At 35.7% G+C, this 20,307-nt stretch overlaps 1 protein-coding gene across 1 annotated transcript; it reads right to left on the reverse strand.

Annotated features, from left to right (window-relative positions):
• Positions 1-4,533: 4,533 nt before the first annotated feature.
• On the reverse strand, positions 4,534-19,395 carry LOC113107918 (scavenger receptor cysteine-rich type 1 protein M130-like). Its single transcript, XM_026270755.1, has 11 exons — positions 19,232-19,395; positions 19,004-19,111; positions 18,947-18,958; positions 16,979-17,158; positions 16,626-16,814; positions 15,738-16,037; positions 15,308-15,619; positions 14,422-14,616; positions 13,470-13,778; positions 9,999-10,304; positions 4,534-4,667 (listed from the first exon to the last, which is right to left on the reverse strand). The coding sequence occupies exons 1-11, from the start codon at positions 19,383-19,385 to the stop codon at positions 4,534-4,536; spliced, it is 2,199 nt and encodes a 732-aa protein (XP_026126540.1). The 5' UTR covers positions 19,386-19,395.
• Positions 19,396-20,307: the final 912 nt, after the last annotated feature.

A 20,307-nucleotide genomic window follows, 5' to 3' on the forward strand; every position in this document is an offset into this window, starting at 1 on the left:
TGACCAGATGGTTAGTTAATCATTTAGACTACAAGTTAATATTATTTATATGGACAGCGATTTAAAAAAGTGGACTTGTAAGAAAAAAAGTTAGGCGCACTAATGTAACAAGTGCAAAAAATTAGCCTAGAACCCTGTTGTTTTATTCTACTTCATGAGACCTTTCAGATGACATATGGCACATGAGTATCTGAGCTGTTTTTATCAGCAAACAACTTGGCACTACTTTTTCTGAGTTCTGTTCACTTTATTTGTGAAATAGACTTTACACCTCTGTGCTAGTGTGCTTTTGATATCGAACTATTTAAATCTCCTACCGGGAGCCGTTTCATCCAACACCCCATGCCGAAAATGAGCAGGTACCTGACCAATTACTAAATTATGTTTTATTAACAAGGTTCAGGAGGAGCACAATCAGATAATCAATTAGTCTGGCCCAGCTGGAGCTTGTCAGCAAATAACGTTAACAAGCACAATTCATATAGGCCTATATATATACAGCCAACTTACCTCTTTTCCACGTTCTTTCCACATTCGCTTTTGCCCCTTTGGCCATAATATCACAGACTCAACTTTTTCGCTACAAACAATGAGACCTATTCTGGGGAATTTTGTTTCCTCCATTGCAACCTGCCAGCTCTAGGCTTACTCCTTTTCCGCCATGCAGTCACTGTGGCCGAGCACCAGGCTTCAACACAGCCACCGCTCTGCCCAACCAGCCACACACTCTCCACAACACTGAGGTTAAACCTCGCCTCCACCGGTGAGACTTCCAACTTCTTCCCCAACATCATTCGGCCAGTGGCGGGCTGGGACAGTAAATCAGGCCGGGAATTTGACGCCACCTCTGTTGCTGCAGTCACCACCACCCAATTTATGTGTCCACGAGACTGCTAAACTCTTTGGCTCTTTCAGTTGTTTGAACTGGGTCACACTTAAAAAATAAATCAAAATCCTTAGACTGTGGACGGGCAAAATAATCAAATGAAGTATCAAGAAGTATCAAGGCATTCCTGTCTCTATCATCTTTCCCTTAATCCCCCTCTCTCTCACTCTGCACATCGAGTTTCTCTGCAATATGAAATAAGCACTTTCAATAATCTATATTAATTATGCAGCCATCAATTGTATGTCCCAATGATCACAGTCCTACTACTGATGACCTTATAAATCATAAAAGCACATATTTTTAAGTGTATAGCAGCATGTTTAGTTTTGCTAATAGCTTAAACTTTACCTGAAGGACTCAAAAGCTGAAATGTCCACCCCCTCTTGTTCAACAGCAGGAGCACTAGCAGCACTAGTGCTACTGTTGCTTCCATCTTCACCTTCAAAATAAATAAGCATTGTACACATTGTACATATTGTAGGCTAGAAATGGAAAATCTATTTCTGGTCAATTTTTTTTTTAATAGATTTTATCTATTGTAAGTCGCTTTGAATGAAAGCGTCCATCTACCAAATGATTATGTAAATATTAGGGTGGAACAGATCAACTTTTAGAGTCACAGTTTCGGTACCGTTGTATGTGCTATGTTTATGGAAAACTATACTTTAAAAGTAAAAAAAAAAAAAAAAAAATATATATATATATATACACACATATATATATAATTGGGAATATTCTAACTACAAGCAACAGCACAAATAAATACAATTGAGTAAAGATACAAATAAAATAAACTGACTTTCAGTTTTTTTTTTAGGAAGGTCGTGCATATGTTTTAGGTACAGAAATTAAAGTAATCAAATGTAAAACAGCATTGCATTTTAGACTATAAATTAAAGATTATTCTTTATTAAAATAAAAAAAAGCTTTTTAATCAAGTGCCGTGAGTGATTTCTTTGTTGTTGCTGTTCGATTACTATAAAGACTGTCACTTTAAGAGAATGCACTGATACAGTGTTCCTATTAGTATTGAACAAGAGTTAATGATTTGTCCAGGTTTTTTTTCTTCGCTGTTGTTGTAATGTCTGGGAATCCAGAATGCGCATGCATCAACAGAAACATATATTATTTGAACCCTGTTTGTTTTACGTGCTATATAGTAAACCATATTACAGATGCTCTGTCAGATTTAAGTTGAACAGCGGTCTCAGCGTGTGCCAAACCGTGTGTGGAGTACCGAGTGGTTCGGTTTTTTCAGTGAACCGTCCCATCCCTAGTAAATATAAATGTAATTCTGACCGACCTGCTCCCTTACTGACGAACATGGCTGGGATTTTGCAGCAGCTTGCTGTGTCTGTGGCCAGGTCTGTTCTCCTTTTTATACGTTCTGTCTCTGCTCCAACTTTGCGTTTACTCTCCATTTTTTGCGCGACTTTCTGAGATAAAGCCTGCTTCTGGATATAGCCAATTAGGCAGGTGCTTCGCTGATGTTTGGTCATGTGTGTCATTTTCACTCCAAGATCGCCTGATTCGTACATTCATAAGACCGTCAATTAATTCGCAGTTGCATACCAGCCTATTGCACATCAGCCTGATCGACTGCACAGCAGCAGCCGGCAGGCCAGAACGACTGTCAGGCCACCGGGAAATGTCCCGTTGCTCCCGATGGCCAGTCCACCCCTGCATTCGACCATGCCAATATATCATCCAATCGGAAAGTGGATTTATTCATATGAACCATTCTCATGGAGGGTATACAAAGTGGATCTATACAGTCTATTATTAACCCTGGAAACTAGCCAAGTCGGCCAATAGATCGAGCAAAGCCCCGAACTTGCCTCACTCTTTACCACCATTGCCCAGCACATGACCCGGCTCTCCTTGAGCTCTGGGTCGCAGCGACAAGCCTCAAATGAGCCTGGGCAGTGCCCTAGTTCTCACCGCAGCAAAACCTCACTTGCTTCCTGCTTCGGGCTCAACTTTTTACCGTGGCTCTTCTGGCCACACTCAGGTCTCCAGCTCTTGGTAAACCGGTATGTTGTTTGTTGCTAAAAGTTTTTAAACAACATGATAATATTATGAATGTTGATGTCAATTTTGTAACCATGAGGCAAAACTGTGTAGTACACACAATTAAATCACATTCACACATATTAATTTTCACTAGCATTTTACCTGTACTCCGATAGACAGATAAGATGAAAGATTGATTTTTGAGAAAAAAGTTCAACAGTGTACCTAAATCGCCTAATTAAAAATTATAGGTGCAAACTAGGGGTCAAATAACTTCCTATTTATTAAAGTAGACTTCCATGTGATGACAGTTGATGACCTGATGACATCTTTAATGATCAAATAAGCCTGGAGCTGTAAAAAACACTTGTGCACAGCAATGGCATATGACACAGTGCTGCCCACATGGCGATTTCTCCTGTAACAGCTAATTTTATCAGTATCAGTAATTTTATCTTTTGCCTTCTGTCGTTTTATTTCTCGCAGATTTCTGCTCGTTCTAAATCAGAAAGATAAAGTGGCACAGTAAAGATAACATTTATATTAATGCATTAGTGGGAGTGATTGCGAGTGAATCAATTTTACATGGTAGCGTCTCTCTAGTAGTAGTGACGCTGTGGGTTTTAGTTAAGAAATACATACTTGAACTTTTCAGATTCTAAGCTATTTTTAGAAACAGACAGAACAGTGTTGACAGTACATGTCTGCGCTGAATGATTCTGTGCGTGCGCAATAAGTGTGTGATGTGAGAGCTACTGTTTGTGGCCGCCTGACCCAGAACCCATGCAAACAGATACCAACCCTCTGGCACCTATTGAGCGGCAAAGAAGGATGACCCAGGGTCTATGCCTATACTGTGGCGTGAGTGGGCATCACATCCTAGCCTGTCCCCTTTGTCTTCCTCGCCCAGTGGTGAGTTATCTAAAGGCATCTCTTATTAAGATGAATCCACTCACCACTAGTGCCCAACTTACTGCTACCCACATCACTCTTCCAGTTACCGCTCTCCTCGACTCTGGGTCAGGCAGGAATTTCATCTCGGGGGACCAGGAAGACCATTGAATCGGTGGCATGTCCTCTGGTTGGGTGTCCAGTGTTTCTCATCATGCTTCCCCAACCATCCAGTTCCATCGAAGCCCCCTCCAGAGACCTTACCCATTAACACCACCTCCATCGAAAGCCTCTTGGAAAAATGTTTCGTCGACATTCCCTCCTACTACAAAGAGTTCCATAATGTCTTCTGCCCTCACAAAGCCTCACAACTACCTCCTCACTGCCCCTGGGATTGCGCGATTGATTTGATTTCGGGTGAGCCAGTGCCCTTGGAAAGATCTATCCCCTCTCCTTGCCTGAACAGAAGGCCATGGAGGAATATGTGGAGGAAGCCCTCACTGCCACTTCAAGCTTTTTCTTCGTGGCAAATAAGGATGGAGGCTTGCGGCCCTGTATAGATTATCGAGCATTGAACCAGATTACTGTCAAATTCCGTTGTCCTCTTCCCATCGTCCCAGCTGCCCTGGAACAACTTCAAGGAGCCACCATATCCTACTAGAGTTATGCAGTACATATAATCTCATCTGTATCCGCAAGGGAGATGAGTGGAAGACGACATTTGTGTCCCCTACTGGCCACTATGAATACCGGGTGATGCCATATGGCCTAGTCAACGCCCCTTTGATCTTCCAGGATTTCATGCACGCAGTCTGAGTCTGTGTCGCAAGGATGAAGTTGCAATCCCGACTCGTCATCTCCTCATTAGACGTGCCTTTAGAGATAAGTATACATTTTTATGGGTTATGATTATAATGAAAGAGTTTTTGTTTTTGTTTAGTTTTATTTCGTTAAGTAGTTATTTAAAGCTTTATATATATATATATATATATATATATATATGTTTTCACTGAGTTTTGGTTCATTTTTGTACTCCTATTAAAGACAACACGGCAGAACGAGCAACTGTTTTGTTGATATTGTGTGTGCAGTTACGAATAATGAATAATGTATAAGCCGACTCAAAAATGACGGCATATCCACGGAAAAAAATGCAAGTGATCACGCTGGCGTCTCCTTGTCCTGAAGCATCTCCGCACAATCTATTGGATATAGTTTACATTTATCTGGGTCTAACGTTTAAACGTTTTCATATGCTTCAACTGTTTTATATCTATAGATTTTATTTTAGGCAAGTCGTGATAATTTGAGAAGGCTAAATTGATCAAATATAGGCTCAATGTCTGCCGCTGGCAGCTTGGTCGTTTCTTAAAAAAACCTAAAACTTATATTTAACAAACAAAAAAATGCTCCAAACGCTTTTCTAAATTAACTTAATAAAAAATAAAACAGTAAACAAAATATAATCACTTTGCTATTACATGCAAAACTGAACTACTGTATTTAGGCTGTCCTACCCACTGTATTTTAATAGCTGATCCAATAAGTATAAGCTGTTTATGGGACTGTTCACCTGTTCAAATCAGACACCCATTTTTTCAGACACAGTGGAAGATCTGATAAGAATCAGTGTAGAGGGCCAAGTCTGGAAGATTTTGATGCTAGAGAGAGTGTGGCCAGCTGGTTAAGACAAGGCCAAAGATCAAGAAGGCCAAACTACAGGAGTTGGCCATCCGAGGGGCATGTGACTGCAGTGGAGGATAGTCCATAAGACATTGAGCCATGAGATGTCCTTAAAACCCTTAATTTAGATTTTCTTTTTATTTAATATATCTTGAGTTTAAGTTTAAATTCCACCTGAGTGAAACACTTTAAGCACCAACACTTTTTCAGTAAGTTACCTTTCTTGTAGAATTGTGCTTCAAATAAAGAACATTATGTTGACCAGATGGTTAGTTAATCATTTAGACTACAAGTTAATATTATTTATATGGACAGCGATTTAAAAAAGTGGACTTGTAAGAAAAAAAGTTAGGCGCACTAATGTAACAAGTGCAAAAAATTAGCCTAGAACCCTGTTGTTTTATTCTACTTCATGAGACCTTTCAGATGACATATGGCACATGAGTATCTGAGCTGTTTTTATCAGCAAACAACTTGGCACTACTTTGGAGTTGATCAACATGCTAATTGCACTGTAATGCTCAGACTCTAAGCTTTCAAATGATATCTATTTTTTCTTGATTTTAATTCAGCAGTTTGAAAAATATGATTAGTAATATTGATGTGATGGGGGGTTGGGGGGGGGGGGGGCTCACAATGGTAGCAGTAGAATACTTCTGTTGTCCTGACCCTAGTACAAGCTCTCATTCTAATCCTGAAAGTCTTAAATGCTTATGTCTTATAACATCACCTGTGACCCTAATTACTGATTGTCTGATGAGTGCATAATCGCTGAACAAAAAGTGCATAATTGCTGAAGAAAAAAAAAGAGGTTTCAATAAGTGCCACCTGCTGGCGATATATGTAAATGTAAGCACAATAAAAGCTGTTGATTACTAAGATGATTGTTTTCTAAAGACAGAGATTGATTTCAATGGTCTGTATCTTAAACCTGAATTGATTGTTTATCTCCATTGTAACTAATTCCCCCACACAAATGTTAATGCTTGATGCTAACTTAAGTCTTATACTATCACCAAAACATTTTAAAAACATACACTTTAACTTACTTTATTTATGTCCTGAGATATTGAATATGAAATAAGAGAGATATAAATAATTTCTCCTGAGCACTAAATTTTTTTCTTACATTTTTATCAATTTCTGCAGGAGAATGTCCAAATATATATATTTATTTTACTGAAAGTCAGAGTTGAGCAGTAAGTAGTTACTAGTAATTTCGTTATTTTAATAATATTACTTTTGCAGTAACTATTTCAGTAATAATTTGACAGTTACCATCCATAAAACAGATGTGTTGCTTTACTTCTAACCCTTTAAGAGTGACCACTATTAAAACTATAATGTCCACTAATGTGTTCATTTACAAAAATGCATGAGTTGTAAAAAAATATGTTTTTCATAAAAATGAAACTTTAATATATGATTTCTATAAGCTATGCAAAAAAAAATAAAAATAGAAAAGACAAAATAATAAGGCTGGATAAGCTGATCTATAGCATGTTAAATGGTGCTTGCATGTCTATGAATGGTACACCCCCCTAAGCTCACAAAAGTGGTCTGACCCAAGTCCTCAGCAGCCAATGACATTGACCCGTTCAAGCTGATTTTTTACGCATACTTCACGTGTATTTAACACGTTAAATAAACGTATTGAACGTTTTGTTGACGCGTTAAAATTCACGCGTATTTGACCCTTTTTGGCCTTCCATTCACTGCCGGCCTATCAGTGGTAAACTCAGTGGCTACTGGCAACTGTACGGTGAATTCCCACTACAAGTCAGTTATTTTTGGACCGGACCGCACACCATAATCTTTTACTGTATATAAGGTTATCGGGGGGACGTGGAGGCATAAAGTCAAGGGAGAAGCCAATAGACAGTCCATAAAAGAAACGGGACAAAATTGTTCAACAACATCTGCAAGATTCGGTGGGTGATTCAGATTTCTCTTGGAACAGTGATTAGAAGATTTATGCTACCTTCAAAAACCAGCCAGATGAAGGCATCTCAGGAGACAGGAAATGAAGCTAACATTGATTTCGGGCATGCCTTGATGCCTTCCTACCTTCGAATGCGACCTCCGAAGGCAGCATTTTTCAGTTTTTGGATGCAGCCTTACAATTGTCAGACAGGTTGCTCATGTGACATCTACGTCATCAAGTTTAGTTTTGAGTCTGCGCAGTACAATCGACCCCCAAGAAGTGCGTGCTTCTAATTGACTTCACTTGTTTCGATTGAATCCAATGGGGTCGCTGTGTACTTTTCTTTTACTTTCTATGACTCTTGTGGCGCTAATCTGCAATCCTTTTTTGTTGGCTGTAGCGGGTAATGCATTTTTTTTAAAATCACTTCATAAACTATTGTGAATTTACATTCTGCATTTAAATTAATAGTACCCAATGCAAATCATCCTAGGGGTGGCCACAGGGGTGACCAGAATTTATACTTGTGGGCGCCCCTGGTATAACTCTCTAGAATCTCAAGGTCAATAATTATCAAAAAATGTTGAACATTTGCATTTGGACAACTATGGAAGTAAAATAATGACATATGTCTTTGAAACAAAAAAGCATGCTGAATAGCACTAACTGAAAAATAATGCATTGCATTAACAGTACTTGCATTTTAATGCCTTGTATTTCCAAGGCTTGCATTTTTAGGTCCTGAAATTTAACATAGTTGTTCGTTTAAGCTGTGAATATTTCAATTAAAAATATTTCACACACCTTTTCATAATTAAAAAATCAATAATTCATATTCACGTTCCAGAATTCACTTCCAAAATATTCAATCGGTTTAAAAATACGATGTTTAATATTCGACAGGCAAATTTCAGTCCATTTTATTTCACTTTCCAAATTCGCTTCCACAAATTCAGTGGTTAAAATTCGGCAGATAATTCGCCCTTTCACATCCGGGAGCTGCAGGAATAGCAGTAGAGCACAGAGGCATGACCTCCATCTCCTGCCAGTCGCTCACCAGCAGGTGGTGCAAGCGGCTTCTGATGAAGACCAAAGCAACAGGTGGATTAAGTGATACAGTTACAAAAACTGATCTGGAGAAATGGAGCAGGCGCTAAGCAGAAGTTTTGATTATCGGGCCTTGTGGAAAAGCTGATTGTGTGAACGTTTATTTCAACATCTTTGCCTTTACCATAGACTGTATAAAGGCTGTTACCCGTAGCCTAGTAAGCAGCATTCTCTACCGTAAAGGAGATTATAATGGGATTTTACCCAACACTGAAGTACAGAACTAACATTACATATAAGACATATATTGCTTTCGGTTGTTTAGTTTCCGTAACTTTGTATCATGGCTTGTGTGTCGCTGTGCTGTCCCCTCACGTCACACTCCAGGTTTCCCCAACGACGAGTAACGCTTCTCAATCAATTATTTTCCTGTCGAATATTATACATCGTATTTTTAAACAGATTGAAAGTGAAACAGATTTTGGAAGTGAATTCTGGAACGTGAATATGAAAAGGTGTGTGAAATATTTTAAATTGAAATATTCACAGTTTAAGCGAACAACTAGGCCTATGTTAAATTTCAGGACCTAAAAATGCAAGCCCTGGAAATACAAGGCATTAAAATGCAAGTACTGTTAATGCAATGCATTTTTTTTTTCAGTTAGTGCTATTCAGCATGCTTTTTTGTTTCAATGACATTTGTCATTATTTTACTTCCACAGACAACTATAAACCGGACATTTTATATTATGTTCTTTACATAGTGTACCCAAAGGCCTATGGATCCTCAAAGAAAGCCCATAACTTCTCTAAAATTGTGTAAAATTATGCATAATTTTATTCTAAACAAGCATGCAAAATTTAAAATAGATTCAGTAAAAAAAATAACAGTATAATAGCTACAAAGGTTAAAAACAGTGTTGTGAGAAATTGCTACTTAAAACCACTAGATGGCAGCACTAAAACAGTAATGTTCATGTTTTCTTATGGATTCATGTGTGCACATTATAAAACCACTGTTATAACATTTAAAATCACATTAACTCAAATTTTACCATTTTGTTCATACAGACATATCAGTTTTTACAATTATGCCAGATTACGATTACAGTAAAACTGAAAAATTACATAAACTCTTAAAAAGAGAAGACTCACAATAAGTTGTGTGTCACCTATCATATATATGTGCAACAAGATATGTCTACATGTGTATATGTGTGTGTGTGTGTGTGATAGCATGCTTTTTGAGTATTAATATAATAGTTTAACCATTTAACTTGTGTATGTATCTGCGAGCCTATTCTTAATTTTGTATGTCTTTTACTGTCAGCCATTCATCTAGGTTGGCCTAGAGCCTAAAAGCATACTACCTTAAAGACTTTAATGTGCTTGAACCCCGTAATTGCTGCTTTATTTATATTTTTGTTTTTGCAGTCTCAAGCTATAGCTTTAACTTCTCAAAATACAGTTGGCTTCAGATTTAATGTATGCAATAATAATGAATGTAATCTGTATCTAATTCTGATTGGGAGGGCAATCTGGCCCTGGTACCTGTGCAATTCAGATAGCCAACAATACATTCTTTCTCTGAAACCTCTTTGAGGTCACATTCAGAAACAGAGTTGGCATTATCAAGACATTTAATTCTTGATAGTCCTGTAGATTTAGATTCTTCTTGTGAAATCCAATCATGTTGGTCATTTATGTTCTCCCCACAAAATTGTTCCTTGCAGATCAAATTTTTAAGATTTGTATCAAGACTGTCTTTACAGATGGGTGTCCATTTCCCAGCGTAAAACAGTGATGCATTTCCAGCGCATTTGTCTCTTGGATCCTCCAGTCTAGCTTTGATGCTGTCTGTGAAGAATATATCAAATAAATGTTAATTAAATGGAATTTTAAACTGTGTTTGAGGAATAGTTCACTTCAGAAGAAAATTTGCTAAGAATCTATTGACCCTCAGGCCATCCAAAATGTGGATGAACTAAATGTATTTTTACATACTAACATTTGTCTTTATATTGACCCAGAAAATGGATGGAAACAAAATGGATAGTTGAGCATTTATTCCAATGTTATACATTATACATACCCAGGCGAAAAAAAGTCACTGTATTTAGTAAACTTCCATAATGTACTTAAAATTTCCACACACTAATTTTGTATTTAAAATACAAAATAATATTATTTAGTACTTCTTAAGATAATCTAAGAATAAAATAAAGATTAAGAACATCAACTGTGCTATTTTGGGACACCATGGATATTAAATTAAATACTAATAAAATAGTTTCAGCACAAAAATTTAGAATGTAGTATAAATGTACTTGCTTGTATTGTCAAATATACAAGTATGGCATTCAAGTACACTCTTTTTTTCACCTGGATATTGCAATCAAAGTGTAGTTTCTTCATGGGAACAGATCTGGAGAAATTTTGCATTACATCAACAGTGGATCCTCTGCAGTGAGTGGGTGTCGTGGATTATTGTGATGTTTTTATCAGCTGTTTGAATTGTCATTCTGACGCCACCCATTCACTGCAGAGGATCCACTGGTGAGCAAGTAATATTATAATGGTAGATTTCCACAAACTTGTTTCCATGAAGAAACAAACTCATCTACATCTTTGATGGCCTGAGGGCGAGTACATTTTCAGCAGATTTTTATTTTTGTTGAAACTATTCTTTTAAGGCCCGTTTTAGTCATGGGTTGGTCTATATATCACACTTATAATTCTGTATGGGTAAGGAGCATCTTTTGACAACAAGTCTTAAACTAAACAACAGTACATGAAATAATAATGCGCTCTGTACAGTCAAAAACATTTTCATTCACAGTTTAGTTTCAGCATCTGAGAGAAACTTTTGAATAGTGACATATCGATTGCAAAGTTTTTAAAAACATTAAAATTTTCACACATGTTAAGGGGCGGTCTCACTGCACATTTCGTTCGATTGACTTCCATTCATACACATGCGAATGCGCCAGACCGAAAATGCAAGCTCATGCCAAACATTTTGCATTTCGCAAAGTTCTGAACATCAAATCCTTTGTTTTTCCATCAGATGTATTCTAACTAGTTGGTTGAATTTAAATATTAGCATTTTATATTTAAAAATGACCTCAAGTTAGCCTCAGGTAGCTAGTTAGCTAGCAAGTTAGAATCAGCTAACAAAATGTTTCAAATAGATTTTTTTATTTTGTAATGCATAATTATTGATTATAATCTATTTTAATTCTAAGCAAAAACTCTCTGTACTCTGATTTTGCTGTAAATGTTTAAAGCAAATTGCTTTGTCAGTCTTGGGAGTCGTTTTGCCCCATAGATGTGGTAAAACGCCTCCTTGGTACAATTTTTTTTTGTTGTTGTTGTTAAAATCTATAATAACATGAAAATTCTCGACATTTTTCATATTTTGTTTATAATTGATATCATTTTCACTATTGTTTATAATTGATATCATTGTCACTAGTAAACTTTTGTTTCACAGAATTGCACAGTCCTTGGGTTCCCCCACTCTGCTCTACATGTTCACAATGTACTGAACTTGTCAAATCAGCAATGTAACCTTTAAAATATGAAAATAATAGCACTAATCTAAGGTTTACAAGTAGACCTGGGGGCTGTTTCAGAAAACAAGTTTACCAAACAAGCCAGGCTTATTCGGTTAGTCTGACTTATTTGAAACAAGATCAATGGACTTTAATAAGTCAGACTAACTAAAATATAGCCTGACTACATCAGACTTCGTACTTCCGCTCAATTTCAGTTGGCTTCTGTTCTCAGTCTGAGTTACCGAACTATCTCCCAGTTTTTCTCCGGCTCCAGTGCTTTAAGTGGGCCAGTACGCACCGGTACACCGCCACCGCTCCGTGCGCCCAGAACGTGCTTTTTTAGCGTACCGGTACGCTCATTTGGAAATCTGTTTTAATAAAGGTTTTAATCCTTTGCCTGCGCTGCCGCTTTTCAAAGCGCCCTTCACAATGCATGTTTCCTAATTCGTCCCACTGAGAGCAGAGACTACATTACCCATACACCCTTGAGTTTTAAAAGTGAAAAGCGCATGCGCCGTTGTCAGTGTCAACAACTAAAGTAATGCAGTAACTCTTTCTAAGGGTATTTTTTCAAAATCGTTTTGCACATTTTATTTATGTTCAGTAGCACTTTCTAGCTCAAGAAAATCCACAAACTAATAAAAGGATTTATTATTTTTATAAGGCCGTCTGTTCACTGCTGTATACAAAACCCCTTCAATATAGTTGTTGTTACCTCAGGGGATGGAGGGAGTCATCCAAAAAAAAAAATGTATATATAGGCTATAATAGAGTACCGGCACCTCTTTTGGGCAACTTAAAGCACTGTCCGGCTCCAAAACATCTGGCCTATCAACGAACAGAGGGTGGGCTGAGAGCTGTGACGTAGACGCTAAGCACCGAATTAAGGATTGTAGTTTAGGTTAAGGAAATTGAAAATGACAACAGACACGGAGACATGGGATGCTATTCGCTCTGCTGTGGAGAATAGTCCTGGCATTTGCAAACTGAAGCCCGAACCAGAACAACGTGAAGTTGTGGCCCTACTCTCAACAGTTTTTGGGAAAAGTTTAATTTATCAACTGTTACCGATCGTTAGTGAGAAACTGGGAGAGCCAAAGTCCGGCAAGGCGATAATTGTGATTGGGAACTGCCATGTTCGCTCTGGTATTTTGCTCGATGGTTTTGTTTTCAAAGCATTTCTGTGTTTACAGTGGAAGTGTGAGGCGGCTGATTCGGCGCATAACACATGTCATAACCAAACGTTATGTGATTGGCTTACGGGTAACCAATGATTTTCAGCTGAAATGCTGTGAACTTCAGGGGACCTTTAATTACAAACCCAAACTAAAAGTATGTGTAAAACATGGAACAGAACACATTCTAAGCCTGAATGATTTTGACTGTGACAAGCCCAAAGTTCTGATAAATAAAGCAGGAGTTAATGTGAGGTTTTGGTCTTGAATGAAGCGACTGTTTACATTACCTGTGCATATCACGTGGGCTAGGGATTTGCAGGTGGGGTTTTTGTTGGGAATAAAATTGCACATGATCATATTTTGTACATTTTCTGAGCAGTACACACTACTGTAAGTGGCAGGTAGATTATTTATCTGAAGTGGTAACTGGGCCGGAATTGGATTTCCACAGCCCAGGTTCCCACAGATCATTTTGGAGTCTTCATCTGTTCTCCAATTGTTGCTGCAAACCCCTCCACACTGGTCATCTCCGCAGACCTTCACCATTCCCCAGCATTTTTCTCCAAGCGAGTTTTCAAGTGCAAGAGTCTTTGTCCCTACATGTGACATCAGTAAGAATACAAGCATTTTACACACAAAACTGATATAGCTACAGTATATAACTTTTTGCCCTCTAGAAAAATAAAACTGCATGCATTTTTGCAGAAGATAAGTTTTCAGGAAATTGCAGTTATATACTGCTAAAAAAAAAAAAAAAAAAAAAAAAAAAAAAACATCACAACCCTCAATGCCATTGAAGAATGTTTATACACACAATTTAATTAAATTCATTTAAAATAAATCTACTTAGTTTTAAAACACAATTTAAGTGGTTTAGGTTTGTTTAACTAAATGTTTATATGGGACGATTTTTTTTATATACATATGTTTAAACAATCTATTGCATTCATCATTATAAACAATGCAAATAATGAACAAATTAGAAAAGTTCTGACTTTTTAATTGCAATAACTCACTGAGTGCCCACAGCCCTAAGCACACAATGGTAACAACAAAAATCAAAAACATTACAGAAACTCTTCTAATTGTATTCTATATATATATATATATATATATATATATATATATATATATATATATATATATATATATATATATATATATATATATATATATATATATATATATATATAGTATGTTAAAAACAATAAGGCAATTCCGGTGCCACATGTACTGTACCTGAACATGTGACTTTGGCATCTTTGGTGTTTTTCTCCGGTTCAAAAGAGAGCAGAGTTCCACACTGCATTGCTTTGCATGCGTCATTGGCTTTTTCTGGTGTTGCAGGCAGCCAGACAGCCTTATCATAAAATTGCTTGATGCGCACTTTTCCCTTGCATGGAGAATCGCCTTCAAAGAACTTCAGTTCTTCCTCTGAGAACAAATAAAATGGATTTGTGGTTACTGCATGTTGCACAGGCAATATAATCAGAGTAACACCTTAGACTTTTTACTAAATAAGCAAAACTAAAAACTACTGGACTCATGGAAAGCCTGTTAAAAATTATGTAAACAAAAAAGCATCAAACATTACTAAACATCCAAACATGATTGATATTATATTACATTATAGGTTAAACATTTGGAATAATTAAGATGTTTTAGAAATAATTTTATTATGCTCAAAGATGTGTTTATTATAAAATACAGTACAACAATAATATTATGACATTTTTGTTATTGCAATTTAAAATAGCTTTCTTACTTGAATATATTTTAAAATGTAATTTATTCCTGAAAAACACCACAAATGTTTTTAGATTAATAATAATAAGAAGAAGAAGAAGAAGAAGAAGAAATGTTTCTTGAGCAGAAAATCATCTTATTAGAATGATCTCTGAAGGATCACGTGACACTGAAGACTGGAGTAATGATGAAAATTCAGCTTTGAAAACACTTAGAAAACACTTATTTAAAATTGATTATATTTCACAATATTACTCATTTTACTTTATCAAATAAATGTAAACTTAATAGGAGATTTCTTTAAAAAACATTATAAAATTCTATGTATTCCAATCTTTTGACCAGTATGACTGGTGTGTAGCCTAGTATATTGTCTTACTTTGGCAAATGATTTCTATGTTTTTCTCGTTTTGACGAGGTGTCCTCAAGCCAGTATTCTCGAAACACTCATGGAGCTTTGCTGAAGAGCTTCTACAGCTGACATCCCACAGCCATTGCAGTGTCTTTTCTCCTTCAGTGAAAAGTTGTCTGTTTATTTTTGAGGATGCACCACAGTTTAGATGTTTACACACCACGTCTGAATTCATAGTGTTCCTTTCAGAGCTAATGGGCCTCCATGAGCCTTCCCATTTCACCTCTACACGTCCAGAACAGCGACCCAGACCGTCACTCAAACGCACATCCAAGCTGCCTGCCGTTTATAAAAAAAAAAAAAGATTGATTCGAAAAAGAGTTTATTAGTTATGGTTGATTCTGGTTGTCCTAGATTCTGAGTTCATTATAAATACCTGCAAAGCCGTCTTAGTTACCTGAACATATAACTTTGGTTCCCCAGCATTGTTTTTTCTCATGAATTGCCAGACAATGCCACAGTGACCGTTCATCACCCTGACAATCAACATTACTCAGAAAACCATTAGAAGTAAAGGAGCCCTTTTTCATGAGCACTATCTCACCACAGCCAAGCTCTCGACAGACCATAGCCCCCATCTTTTTACGGGACTGAAACGAATCCTGCTCACTGTAGCACACTCCATAGATAATACCATTCACAGCAATGGAAACATCTCCAAAACACTCTGTTGTGAAATTGTGGAGTTTCACGCGGTCTGTGAACACAGCAAAATGAATTGTTACAATGCCTTTAAAAAAAAATAATAATAATCGAATACATTGTAATAAAATATTTGTAGTTATAATTAAAAGTTTTATAAGATAAGAACAAAAATGTTAAACTAAATGTAAAAAAAAAATCATCAAAAATTCTTTCACAGTCTTTTTTTGGCCTTTTTTTTGGTTTGTTTAATAGTCTATTAATGTTCTATACTACAATACATATACATAAATATATAAAAATAAATATAGATATATCAGAAGAATTCTATTCACATTAGTTTAACTTTGAACTTGTGATGTCAACACACAATGTCAACCCTATTACTGTAATAATAATAATAATAATCCTATTACTAAATTTCAACACACATTAAAACATATTCATTTAACTTGAGATAGAAAAACACAATTTATTAACACTAAACCATTGTACAAAAAACTAAAAAAAAACTCTTATCTTGTATTAATGCAACATTTATTTATTTATAATTACCTATTTATTATTAATACATGAAATCTATTGATAATAATTACTTATATGTATTAATATAATACTATTTAAAGCTGAAACTCAGCATCACCTGAGCACGTCAGTATGTTAGTTTCTTCTGTAAATTTTCCAGTGGAACCACAGTTCAGTTGTGGACAGATGACTTCAGGCTTCACTTTTGCTGACTGAACAGGATTCCATGATTTTTGTTTCACAGTTTTCTCTTCCACCAACCCAGAGCAAGCATCGCTGCCATCTCGTAGACTGAACCTCCTGTGATCTGTAATACAAGTATTTCTGTGTAAATGTGCATTTTACCTCCCACATAAAACAAGGAAATACTGAGAAGTATTGTATCACCCAGAAGCAGTTTCAGCACCATTTCATTTACCCCAAACAGAACAACATACTCCATAGAGCTGTTTAATAATAGTATACACTCACTGCTGCAGATCACACTGGCTCGCTCCCGGCAGTCTGACCTCTCCATACACTGCCAAGAGAACTTCTCATTGCCAACACATTTAAGAAATACATTTCGTTTGCTCTGTTGTCCTTTGAACATTCCAGGCTTGGGAATGTCATGAACATCTCCACAACCAAGCTCCTGACATATCTTGTTTGCTAAATAAATATACACAACAACAAAGAAAATTAATGCATAAAGTTTCAGCATTACTCTGAATACTAAAGCTTTTCTCAAATAATCTACTGTCAAAAAATCATTTACAAATGTAAAAATGACATAAAAAATGTAGAAGAAACCATTATTAAAGGACATGAAATCAAAATCCGTGTTCTGTGGATAATAGTCTGTCTTAACTTTATAGTTGCATAAAGAAAAAACATTTAGATGCTTGAAAAAGTGATTAAGAGTGATTGCAAAAATGGCTCGGAGGTCTAGAGTATCATTTGCTTGTATGCTATTTGGTTTGATTTGTTAAACTGAGAAGAACCAATTAAACTCATTATTTCTAATAAAATACTGTATCACTATATAAAACATCAAAGTCAAACTCACCATTTTTCCAGTTGTTTGTGTATACACGAACACACACAATATAAACAATTTATATGTTGATATATTAATTTTAATATGCAATTGCTAATAAATAGTTACATTAATACAAATGAAATTTGTATTGTTATATTGCATCATGCACATGCATATATATATATATATATATATATATATATATATATATACACACAAACAAACACAATACCAGTCAAAAGTTTTTGAACAGTAGGATTTGTAATGTTTTTTAATGAAGTCTCTTCTGCTCACCAACCCGGCATTTACTTGATCCAAAATACAGCAAAAACAGTCAAATAATGTTAAATCAATTAAAAGCTGAATTTTTATCATCATTAATCCAGTCACATGATCCTGCAGAACTCATTATAATATTCAGATTTGCTGTTCAAAAACATATATTATTATTATTATTATTATTATTATTATTATTATTATTATGTTGAAAACAGCTGAGTGGATTTTTTCAGCTTTCTTTGATGAATAGAAAATTCAAAAGAAGCATTTATCTGAAATATAAATATTTTCAAACATTCTAAATGCTTTATAATTTGTTCAATTCACAGCACCCTTGCTAAATAAAAGTATACATTTCTATGATTATAAATTATAAAATTAAAATTATAGTGACTCCAAAACGTTTAAATGGTAATAGTTGAAAATTTAGCTTTGTTAAGTATCACAGGAATTAACTGCATTTTAAAATAAATTCAAATTGTAAGCAGTTACTTTAAATAGTAAATATATTTCATAATATTAGTTAATTTACTTTTGGAATAAATAAATGCAGGCTTGGTGAGCAGGAGAGAATTCTTAAAAAATCGTATTGTGCAAAAATGTGTGCAGTGTGTGTCACAAAGAAAACGTTTATTGAGTTAAAAAAAAAAATACAAAAATAGACATGCTGCACAGTCAAAAGTGTTGGGAGGCTTGGGATAAAAAGTTCTGTGGTCTTGAGCAGAACTGCAGTCCACTAAATGATCATTTGATTAATAATATTAATAACAAATAACAATAACAATTATTAATAATAATAATAATAATAATATTAAAAGCTCTTAGAAAAGTGCCATTAGTTCTAGAGTAACATTTGCTTGAACATTTAACTTGGTTTGATTTGTTAATCTGAGTTGAAAATGTATTTACGCATAAATGGGTTGCAATAGATTATGGAACATTGTACAAGAACAACCTTTTCAAACTGCATTATTTATTAGCAATTACACATTAAAATTAATAAATATAGAAAACAGAATGGTTATTTAGACAGGATAATCACGATGAAAGTGAAGACAGCTGAGTGCAATTAACAGGTGTGAAACACAGACCAGACACCGTGACATGTTTAGGTATAAATGGTATATTTATAAATATACATTTAGGTATATCTCTCTCATACTACTGAAATAAACGTCTTGTTTTTGGTCACTTACCCCAGTTATCATTACAGACCCCAATGATGCCGTTGGCTGTAGAGAACTCCACCACACCAGCACATACATCACGCTGTCCATTCAGATTCAAACTCAGTTTAACTTCTCCTGTGGTAAAAAGCTTGGCATCAACAATGTGTAGATTCACATCTGAATTTACGAATGAACTAACTTAGATGATGGGAATACAAATATATTTATATACATACATAGTTAAAGGAATACTACCAGAGCATTCAACAGCAACAAAACTACCATCACACTCCTCATTGTTACTGATGCCAACATAAGGGCATTTCCAAAGGCTCTCTTCTTCAGATGTGCATTTCACTTGACCCATCCAGTATTGTTGTGGCAGAGGTGGATCTTTGTAGAGGGTCATGTCTACATCAGAGCGTGTATGATTCCCACACCCTATTGATTTACACACAACCTCTCCATTTTCCTTTCTCCACCCGTAATGACACACCAAGCCCCACTGCTTCTTAACGCCATGATACACCTCCAGCCGGCCTTTACAAGGGCTGTCAGATCCGCGCAAAGCCACATTGAGACCTACAAGAAATGTAAATTAATTCAATTAAACGAAAAATAAATAAATAAATAAATTATATATATATATATATATATATATATATATATATATATATATATATATATATATATATATATATATATATATATATATATATATAATTTAATTTTAATTAAAAATATTCTTAATTAATCTTTTTTTTCCAGCAAAAATAATTTTAGAATGCAATGTCGGAAGAACGGTGTGTTTTCTTAAACAAAAACATACAATGACATACAGGGGCGGATCTACGGGGCGGCAAGAAATCCTTGCCACCCCAGTTTGCAGCAATGAATTTAAAGTTTTGGCCAATTTGAAAATTTACGAGCGCGAATCTCCAATGTCCGACTGCAGTGAATGCAGCAGCACGAGAGGACGACAGAGCGGCAAGAGATATATATTATAACAACAGGGCCGCTGCTGGCCAAATGGGTGCCCTAAGCGTGGATGTATTGTTGTGCCTCCCTTCCTCAAATATGATGATGAAAAAAAACACCTACTATAGGGGTGAAAAAATATTTGAATTAAATGTTTTGAATTAAATGTCAGTAGCCTAAACAAGGATTTGATTGTCCTGTAAGTGTAACAGCAGCAATTACATGGCATTTGTAATAACATATACATAAATTGCTAGTATACATAAATAAAAAATGTGAAAATATAGTGCAATCAGTTCGGACATTGCACAATGCTTATTCAATAAATGCTGTAACACTAATGAGCGGATGGT

The sequence above is a fragment of the Carassius auratus genome, chromosome 8 (genome assembly GCF_003368295.1).
Source record: "Carassius auratus strain Wakin chromosome 8, ASM336829v1, whole genome shotgun sequence".
NCBI classification, from domain to species: Eukaryota; Metazoa; Chordata; class Actinopteri; order Cypriniformes; family Cyprinidae; genus Carassius; species Carassius auratus.

Excerpts from the sequence above, each read along its gene's own strand:
- LOC113107918 (XM_026270755.1), bottom strand. The coding sequence starts at position 19,385 with ATGACCCTCTACAAAGATCCACCTCTGCCACAACAATACTGGATGGGT. Across the intron at positions 19,112-19,231 it reads TGTTGCTGTTGAATGCTCTG|GAGAAGTTAAACTGAGTTTG; the intron begins GTAGTATTCCTT and ends TTTTTACCACAG. Across the intron at positions 13,779-14,421 it reads TGCCAAAGTCACATGTTCAG|GGACAAAGACTCTTGCACTT; the intron begins GTACAGTACATG and ends TGTCACATGTAG.